We start from the raw sequence: 10,304 nt of genomic DNA, 5'->3' as shown, positions 1-10,304 counted from the left end.
AGGAATACATGAGAGGAATAAAAAATTATTAAAGCACATGTATAAACAAGCTTTGCCAGCACTTAAAAAAAAAATCTTTGAAATTATTCATAGAACAATAAACTGATTTAAAATGGCAAAGACCCTTTAAATTATGAAGTCCAAATGTTAACCTAACACTATCAGGTTCACTACTAAACCATCACCCTAAGTACTATGCCTATTAAAAAGAAAGGAACTTATATTGAAAATAATTTCCCTTTTTTTTTAATTTTAAAGAAAATTACATGGCTGACAGGAATCCACTCCAATATATGCCATCCTAGCTCCCCCCAAAACTTTTGAAATTATCTTGATAGATACAAGGAATGATTAAACTATATTAGGTCAGCATTTGAAAAATAATAAACAAAACAATGGTATCTTTTATGCAGTTTATTTTGATATGGAAAGGTTGTAACTATTATAATTACTGTCTGAATTTGAGTATTGAATATCCAAGAAATGTGTGAAGCACAGTAATATGAGAAATGTGGCATAAAGTAGGGAAAAAAACCAAACCCATGCATCAACATCCTTCTCTTTAATTTTTTTTTTTTTTTGGGACTCTCAGTCTTCAGTAAAAATTGATAATCATCTTTAACTAAAGAAGATTTAATGACTTCATCTGGCTGGTGAAGAAACCCGAACAGCAATCACAAGGTTGTTGTTTGTCCATGATGCTTATCTGCTGTCATGCTCTGTTATCACCTTGGTCTCTGGCAGCTGCTGTGAGCCAGGGTTTGGGGGGACAGGGAGAGCAGGGTACCCACCTGAGCTGTGGGTGAGACTACACCAGGTCTGACACCCTCCAGAGCATGTGACACACTGAACTGCTCAACACTCAGTCCCTAGGACTCCTCTGTGCACCTTCTGTGACCCAGCACTAGGCATGCACTGCTCATCCCCATGGATGTGTGGGCCGAGGGCTACACTGGATGCAGCAGCCAGGCTGCAACACAGCTCCTGCTCGGTCAGCACAAACACAGCCACAGTAATCCTCTGCAGAGATTTTAATGTCTTCCCGTAAAAAAAAACCAAAACAAAATAAAAATCCCCAACAACTCAGCAAGTAATGCTAATTAGAGACTTGTGCATTTACAAGGGCATAGTAGTGTCCTTCCTTGGCCAGCAGCTGGCTGTGGGTGCCCTGCTCGACCACCCTGCCGTTCTGGATCACCACGATGATGTCGGCTGTCTGCACCGTGGACAGACGATGAGCAATGACGATGCAGGTCCGACCTTGCCGGGCGTTATCCAGAGCTTTCTGGACAATCTGTCCACAGAGAACACGACAATACTGTTAGCACCTGAAAAGGCTTCCCTTGTCCTAGGAACTACCTTTGATTTCTCCTCTGTTATCACCTGAATACATGCCCGACAGATATACATGTCAGTGCACACAGGACACCTTTACTCAACAGGATTTCCCACTGAAGTCAGTGAGCCTGATCAAACAAATGTGAGACATGGAGAAGTGGGTTCTTGGGCTTCCAGCTTGGGTCAGAGCACAAATTCAGTATTTACCATCAAATACATTTGATAGGAAGGCAATTAAGGAGTATCAGATCAATGTGGAGTTTTATACTTAAAGTTTCAGGTTTTTTCTACTTTTTATTCAGTAAATATAAACATCTTTCTAGTATAGTTCAATTCAAACCTTTCAGGTGGAAAAGCTACTGTGATACACCTAACTTGTTTCACAATTGAGCATTTGTAGCATGTTTGCTTTAATTTATTCTACAGAAAACAACTAGCCATGTACATAGGCATAAGTATTTCACATCATAATCATTATTCACCTTTTCACTTTCCGTGTCAAGAGCAGAGGTAGCTTCATCCAGAAGCAGAACAGCAGGTTTACGAACCAGAGCACGGGCAATTGCTATTCTTTGTTTTTGACCTCCAGAAAGTTGTGTCCCTTTCTCACCCACCCGTGTATTATACTTCTGGATGTTAAAAAATAAAAAAGATCACCAGTGAATACTATTAGAGAAGGAAGATTGGAAAAGTAAAATTTGCCTATAATTTTAATCTCGAAAGAAAGAATAGCGCAAGAGGTTTTAAGAAAGCTAAGGCTTTACAAACATCTCTAACAAGACAGTTAGGTATCCATCCCTAACAAGCAGTTATATATACAACCACACATATTCATACCCAGTCTGAAAATTTACTCCCTCAAAGGCTGGAATAAATCTTGAATGGTACCAGCAGTGAGGCATCCAAAGAGCGTATGACCATAAGATTAACAAAGAATTTAATTCTTACTGATATATGCACAAAGAATTTGAAGTTACATTGCTTGTGAATTAAGAATCTCAAACATTATTAGTAGTAATGAAAACAAAGTATTTCTCAGCATTATTGCATCAGTTTTACGTACCCAGAACTACAGCGAAAACAAGTTATCAAAGCATTTTTTCTTGTTAGAACCAAAATCTTGTCAGGCATGAAGGTCAAATGCCATGCCATTCACTTTTGATTTACTGCCCCTTTGTATATTAAGAAACACTCTCTATGCATATCTATTCAATTAGAAATAGACTGCTTTCTTTTACTATTCTTTTTAGAAAAATGTATTTATCAGAGTAACTTGAAGAGTTTCTACTGTCAAAGGAAAAAGATATAAAAAAATTATTATGAGCACTTACTTCTACTTAGACCATCCTCTCATTTCCCTCTCCCCACCTCCCCTTCATCCCCCAAATATTCTGGGTTGTTTACCATTGTAATAATCAAAACATTTTTGAACAAACTAAAAAGGATTTTAAGTTTGAAACACACTCACAATTCAAAACATAAAGACTATTATATTAAGGGAAACAAAAGTATGTCCTACCTTGATATGTCTATGTCATTCCAAATATATGAACTCACTGTGAAGAGAACATCACTGTCTCTTACCTCTGGCAGTTTTTCAATGAAGGCATGAATATTTGCTGCTTTAGCTGCTTCTTCAATTTCCTCCTGACTAACCACCCTACTGTTGTCTCCATATTGGATGTTTTCAGCAATGCTGCAGTCAAACAAAATGGGCTCCTGTGACACCAGGCCCAGCCTGGACCTCAGCCATTGTAAATGTAGAGATTTGGTATCAAATCCATCTGCTAGCTAGAAAAAGCAACAGAAACATGATGCCAAGCTGGCTGCTGAGCTCATTCACACATATCTGCTGTAAACAGGAAACATGTATTCTAAGAGAAGCTCTTTATGTGTTATTTTACCAGATGCAATCAAGCAAAATTTTTTGCATGCTAAATGGAAAAGAACCAGCAGAATATACAAAATATTTTCCTGCATTGGTTTTTAATTTTGTATAGTTTTGCTTCCATTTGCTTACAAGCAGAAACAACATGCAGGTAACAGGTTCTTAAGGTCCTTCCAGCCCTAGTGACCACAGGAAACATCAGGAAGCTCTTGGGAAAGCCTACTCCTTAAGAAGCTGAACACAACAATAAATATTTTTAGCCATAGGCCTTTCAATCTTACAACCTCCAGAGGAGGTTTTTTCCACTTTTTATACCCATTAACAAGGGTTGCAACAAAAAGCCCATTGGGACCTCCTGATGGTGATACAACAACATCTATATGAGATTACATTTGAGTTATCTGAAGCATGTTCCTAATGTGTTAGTTCACATCAGCAAGAACACTTACACACTGACAAGCAAGATACATTAGTGTTGTGCTCCTGTCTGACCAGGGTGTGGGGAGCCTTGGGGAGGAAATGCAGTCAGACCTGGTCGTTCCTTTCCCAGGCAGGATCTGTGATCCGAGGATGCACACTGTGCCAGCATGGATGCCACTGCTGGTACATGTGGGCAAATGCACAGGGCAGGCACTGACAGGGGTTTGGAGGATTGTCTACAGATCCACTGGGGGCACAGCCTCCAACTCACACCTCTAAAAAGCATCTCAACAGAGGGACTGCCAGACTTGTCAAAAGCCTCTGAAATCTTGGCAGATAAAGAGTTCTGTAGATCTAATTACTATTAGTAGCCATAGAAGTCTGTTCTTACCACTTGTCCTTCCACAGGGTCATAAAATCTCTCCAAGAGCTGAATGGATGTGCTTTTGCCACAGCCGCTGCTTCCTACTAATGCCAGAGTCTGTCCTTTTTTAACTTTCACATTGAGTCCTTGCAAAACCTGAACTTCTGGCCTTGTTGGATATACAAAATGGACATTTCTGAATTCAATGTTGCCTTCAAAATGGCTCTGAAAAGCAGTAGAGAGTTCACATGCTCATATTAACTTTTATTAGCCTTAGCCATAACAACTCTTGTTGAGACTTGGTTATTAAAGTGAGAGATCCAAGAAAGTTTGGGAAGATGTTTTCAAAAGTGTTTTTGAAATTCTTTTAAATGACATATTGGACTGAGCATAGCATCACTAGTTATAGGATGATCTGTAAGCCACTACATCCTTCTGAGAAGAAGTTTTCTGCAACTCTTGTGTCTATTTTTCAGTTCATCTTTGAAAAGAGTATCACAGAAGCACAGAATAAGCTGAGGTGGAAGGGACTCCCCAGGATCAGAGTCCCACTCCCGTACAGCACCATTCCCAAGAATCACACCATGTGCCTGAGAGCACTGTCCAAACACTTCTTGAACTCTGTCAGGTTGGTACTGTGACAACTTCCCTGGAGAGTCTGTTCCCGTGCCCAACCACCCTCTTAAGAAAAGTAGAAATTATCCAGATTTTTCATTTCTAATACATTTAATTGAGATGTTTCTATTTGTAATATAAACTGTATCATTTGCTTTCCTGATCTTACCCTGCAGGTAGCACAATTTGAACAAATGTAACACAAGGTCAAAATCAGAGATTAAGATAGCAGAGCTAAATTCTTCAGTAGGTTATTCATGAGCACAAAGGACAAGCTGTGTTTAAAAAAGCAGTGATAGTTAATTAGACATCCTAGGCAGTTGATATTTAAGCACAAGAGGAAGAAAGGGGCAACATGCCAAGGCTGTCCTGTTCTTTGGGGTATGACCCAGCCCCCTGTACATGCCAGCAGCACCGCAAATGCAATGCTCTCACAGCAGGTAATAACCTAATTTGATGGGCTCAAACATTTGCTTTGCTAAGTCATAAGCACCACTGGCAGTTAAGGCCAGTCTACACTAAAAATGTTTTCACTTAAGTTTTATTTTACTGGACACCTTCTGCCAAGTCTTTCAATGTCTGTGTCAGAGAACCCTGGTTCAAGAAAATATGCAAGCATGCTCAGAACTTTAAAGGCTGAAAATCCTGTATATAAGCTTGAAGTTATAGAAAACTGGATTATGGCTTCCTGAGTAGGAGCTACCACGTAAACCTACATGGGAAGTTAATTTTAAATTTAGATTAATCTGGATCTGCCACTCTAATCCTTCCAGAGCATGTAAATTCAAAGCATTACATGCAGAAATTTGACAAGTGCTGAGATCAGGCTCCTTAATGACAATTTTGGTGTAGAAGCAAGGCTCATTGGGGAATTTTTGAGTGTTTTCTGATTTTACTTTTTATTGTTTTTTGCTTGTTGTCTTTCCTACCCCAACCTTAGAGCAAACTAAATTATTCATTAAGCTTGTTTTGCCTTCACAAGAGCACATTTTTAACTGTAAAAGTTGCCACAGATGGAATAGGATGGCTTTCAGCAAAGTGCCTGTCTGTAAAGGAACTAATCTCTCTTATTTACATAATAATTAGAAAAATGCATTAGTATTTTATATCTCCCATAAACAAAGACAACAAAACTTTTATTGGAAGTGACATTATCAGTGTTTTCCTGAAGCCATTTACACTGTGAGTCAGTAGAATGAAAAGTATTTTTTTAATAATTTAGAGAAAAAACTACCTTAAAGGCCATACATTTTTGTCTGAAACCCAGAAATAATATGGTCCCTAAATAAGTCAGTACCACTATTTATATAGTGTCTGTCTTTTGACAGAAACACAAAATGGTTTGGATTAGATGCGGCCTTGAAGAACATCTAGTTCCAACCCCTCTGCCATGGGCAGGGACACCTTTCACTGGACCAAATTGCTCAGAGATCCATCCAGCCTGGCCTTGAAAATCTCCAGGGATGGGATAGCCACAACTTCTCTGGGCTACTCATTCATCTTCACAGAAAGAATTTTTTTCTAGTATCTCATATGAGTCTACTCTCTTTCAGTTTTAAGCCATTCCCCCTTGTCCCATCACTCCATGCTCTTGTAACAAGAGCATCTCCATCTTTCCCGTAGTCTCCCTTCAGGACACAATTAAGTCATCCTAATTCAGCATCCTTTTGTGACACCCTAAGAAACAGGCACCTCTGAATACAATTGCTGACAATAATTACTGATTTAGTTTGTTACATTTTTCCTGTGGAAAAAAGAACACTCCTTCCAAAAAAAATACACCCAAACCCCCAAAGAAACAGATCTCCAATACCCCACCAAGAGCCCATAAAAAATGACACTAATTTTTCACCTTGTTCACAACCCTTACCAATTTTTCACCTTGTTCACTGTAACTGTCAATTAGAGGTTTTCTGTCCAAAAGCTGAAAGATTCTTTGAGCTGACATTCGAGCTTTACCATAGTCTGGTGCCATGGAAGAAGACTGACCAACATTCATAGCTGCAAATATGACAGAAGAGAAGACTCTAAAAAGCAAAGGACAAAGTGTGATTCATTCCAGGTAGAACAATGCATTCTTTTCCTACTGTGTAAAACACATCTTCAGCATAAAGTTTTTTAGTATTTTAGGTTATGATATTTCTGGAGCTCCTCACACTCCAAGATGTCATCCAGTACTAGGAAATTCAGCTTGCTCCCATGGCTACTTTATAGCTGGACAGAAGTATATAATTTTTCTTTTTAACACCCTCTGCATGGAAGGGACATCAAAGGTTAAAGGCTTCTCCAGAGCAGATGCGCTGAGCTTGCTGCTCACTTTTGCTGTTTCACTGCCCAAAGGTGCACCTTTCCCCAAAACAGCCCTTAAGCCCAAAGAAAACTACCAGCCAGACTGAATTCCTAGATTCCCATGCCCCATTGCCTCTGTAATTTGGTAAAATAATTTGCATGCATTGAAGTCACTACACTGTGTACTAATTTTGATTTTTTAAATGTTTTATAAAGTATACTCACATAAATACATTTTCAAAGTTGGTCAGACCATTAGCAATGAGCCATGCTCCAAATCTGAAGACTGCTGCATTAATAAAGTACTCTGAACATTGAGCTATTCCGTAGGTAAATCCATAGAAAGGGGCTTTTCTCATAGATTTTCTGATAAAAAAAGAAACTTTCCATAAACTACTTGTAAAAGAGAAACAACAGATACTGGCTGGGGGACAGCCAGACTTCAGAATAAAATTTTCAAGCAATTCAGCTCACTCCCAAAACCACAACAAATCAGCCCACAACACACACACTCAAACAATCCCTGCCAGACCCTAGGAACCCCTGGCTTCAGGACATAGAACCACCCTTAGGACAGAAAGCAATGAAAACCTTGATCCTCAGTTATTTTAAATTGAATCCCCTTCCTTTGCTTTTATATAGCAGGGCAGGTCACCAGAGCAGTTAGTTAAAAGGAAATAAGTTAATAACTATGCAATATGACCCATTTTATTGCGAAAACAAGCAGGCTTCAGCCTGGCCTGAGAGGTGCCTGCAGGCTTCCACCAGCTCATCCCATTTGAGCTGAGCATGGACACATTGCTGGGTATCCCCACTAGAATTCAGACTATGCCACTATTTCTCAATCTATTCCTCTGGAAGGGTTTCATTTTGTGTAGCTAATTGAACACACACCAAAAAGAATCTGGTGAACTCTCTGTCCTCATTGTTTAGGATGCTCTCTGAGGAAGAGGAAATCTCCTTTCTGGTTTGAGCTGTGACAGTCCAAGCAAGCATCCTGCCCAAATCTGGGCTCTTAGCAGTTCACCAGACATTGAATTTTAATACTATTTTGGCTGAGGACAGATTGTGCAATGCATCATTTTCAATTCCTTCTTTTACATTAGAAGCAATTTAGATTTTGGGCTATTTTATTTAAATAAAATGGAGCTAGAAACATCTGGCGACCTTAGTGATTCAACTGCATTTCAGCAGAGAAAAGCCAGTAGGATGTAGTGGATCAAACAAGGCAAATATATGAAGTTCTTTTCAAGGTTTCAAAGTCATATGAGGGGAATAAAACTGGTTTGTGTTATAAAGGGTGTGGTGGAACTGTCAGTTCCTAAGTTAAGTAGCACCAGTGCAATACACTGGCATGGAGTGAACATATATCCTATATTGTAGACATACACAATATTCTCTAACGCATATGCTGAGAATGCAGTTTCTAAAGTCTTTGCATAATAAAAGACAAATCCTGCAAATGTTTTTTTTTCCCACTCTACAGTGGAAAAGGTATATTAAAATATAGAGACTATACAAATTCCAATATTCCAACTATATGAACAGTTATTTATATTCTTCCTGGTCTTTTGGGTATTGGCTAGGTTCCAAGAAATGTATTTACAGTAAATCTGAAAGACTACAGTGCACTGTAAAGAAAAAAAAAACCCACCTATATGTGTCATTCAAACAAGCAACATATCTTTCATAAAATGCTTCTTCCTTGGTCAGTGAAGCTACAGTTCTTATGTTTTCAACAGATTCTGTTGAAATCTAAACAAAGAGATGAAACAAATAAGAGGTAATCTCTTACAACTGCAGTCTGCAAGATATCTTCTGAATACTTGATTTCTTCTCTAGCATTTATTTTATATCAGAATGTGATTTTTTAAGAGTGGGGATGAAGGTGAAGAAAAGTCCTAAGCAATGAAATTATTCAACAGCAGTGTCTTCCCTAACCCATGGGTTGTGGCCCTCATGAATTAAACCAAATTTAATAAAATGGGAACAAGCACGAGTAATCTGGACACAGCTTGCTCTTTTGCATGGACTACTTCTGTCTCCTGGAAAAGGACTATCAGGTGAATGAAGGCAGTACCCTGAAAATCTTGAGCACGTTAATGGCTTGCCTTTATGACAGAATAGAAAGTTATCAATGTTGCAACATTTCTGGCTGCAAAAGAGCAGTGCAGAGCCACATTGCTTGCCCTAGGCACCAATGCTGGGGCTGCTTCTGCTGCAGCTGCCACTGGCCAGAAATCCACTATGGAGGCTTTCAAATGCATTTTTATATTTTCATTTGCAGATGGTTTGTGTTATCAACGTTTTGCTTTTCTTGAAGATCTATAAATATTCCTCTCAAACCCCTTCATTTATCTTGGACAACTGAGTCAGTAATAATATAACTACAATGTTGTCCTTAAAAAGTGATCTCACACAGAACTCTAGTTAAAAATGAAGAACTTACTCTTCCAGCCTCCTCCAAAGCTTTTTGATCTTCTGCAGCATGACCAGACATAGAGCTGGCACTCACAGCATTTGCACCAACAATAAAAGGAATGCAGCCCAGGATAAGCAAAGTTAGCCGCCAGTCATATGCAAATGCAATAATGATGGCAGTCACAAGGGTAAAGACAGTCATAGTCATCAGTGCAAGTCGGCTTCCAGTTGCCTAAGAAAACCCCAGAAACCCCCCAAATATATGTAATTAGATTTTAATTTTTGTTGCTTAAATTACAATTTCAAATTGCTGTAACAAAGGCCAAAGGTTTGGCTGGAAAATGAAACCGCGTGCAATCACACATGTGGGCATTGTGCATCAGCTTCTGTAACCATTCCTAGAGATTCCTCACACCTGCCAGCATTCAGGCCTTCAAGAGGTATTAATGTAGTCTAGAGGGTTGATCGTGGCAGTTGTTTAATGAAAGGTGTCTGGGACTTTACAATCTACCTAAGGTAGAGAAAATTGTGACCACTGTGACAGTAGGGCAAGCTGGCAGTTTGATGTCCAGCAATAGGCAAGAGTGGCTTGGTTCTAACAGCAGCCAACCACTGAGACCCTCCACACTAACAGTGGTGAAAAATATTATTCCTCAGCTTCTTACATTGCTGCACTTGAGGCTTTGTTCTTAGAGAAAAGAACTCTGACTTTGGCCACTCTCCAGAAATGTTTTACCTCAGTGGGATAATGAGTAGGAAAGACTAACTCTGACTGAAGAATTTTCACCTCCTCCCAGCCTGTATAACCTTTTCACCAAAAACTTTTTAAAATTAGAGTTGATTAGCACGCAACATTTGGGTGGGCTCTAATCTGCAGAAAGAACTTCTGCAAATAGTCCTGTGGAAATAGTCCATCTTCTGGACCTTGGCATGATGGTAAAAACAAAAACTCTTGGGTGGGAAGCAAAT

The 10,304-nt window shown here is 39.2% G+C and overlaps 1 protein-coding gene across 10 annotated transcripts in view; it reads right to left on the bottom strand.

Annotated features, from left to right (window-relative positions):
* Positions 1 to 387: 387 nt before the first annotated feature.
* ABCB5 (ATP binding cassette subfamily B member 5) overlaps positions 388 to 10,304 on the bottom strand; it is a 76,642-nt gene continuing 66,725 nt past the window's right edge. For 6 of the 10 annotated variants that reach the window (XM_064411858.1, XM_064411852.1, XM_064411889.1 and 3 more), the window contains 8 exons: positions 9,364 to 9,567; positions 8,569 to 8,669; positions 7,140 to 7,280; positions 6,496 to 6,652; positions 4,038 to 4,235; positions 2,923 to 3,129; positions 1,821 to 1,967; positions 388 to 1,294 (listed from right to left, as the gene is read on the bottom strand). In XM_064411858.1, the coding sequence (XP_064267928.1) occupies positions 1,097 to 1,294; positions 1,821 to 1,967; positions 2,923 to 3,129; positions 4,038 to 4,235; positions 6,496 to 6,652; positions 7,140 to 7,280; positions 8,569 to 8,669; positions 9,364 to 9,567 (1,353 nt within the window). In that variant the 3' untranslated portion in view covers positions 388 to 1,096. The remainder of the gene's footprint in view (positions 1,295 to 1,820; positions 1,968 to 2,922; positions 3,130 to 4,037; positions 4,236 to 6,495; positions 6,653 to 7,139; positions 7,281 to 8,568; positions 8,670 to 9,363; positions 9,568 to 10,304) is intronic. The other 4 variants (XM_064411863.1, XM_064411867.1, XM_064411905.1 and 1 more) reach the window with 1 other exon arrangement.

This window comes from Passer domesticus, chromosome 1 (assembly GCF_036417665.1).
Source record: "Passer domesticus isolate bPasDom1 chromosome 1, bPasDom1.hap1, whole genome shotgun sequence".
In the NCBI taxonomy this organism is placed as follows: domain Eukaryota; kingdom Metazoa; phylum Chordata; class Aves; order Passeriformes; family Passeridae; genus Passer; species Passer domesticus.
Note: the sequence above shows the minus strand (reverse complement) of the source record. Positions and strands in the feature narration are given on the sequence as shown.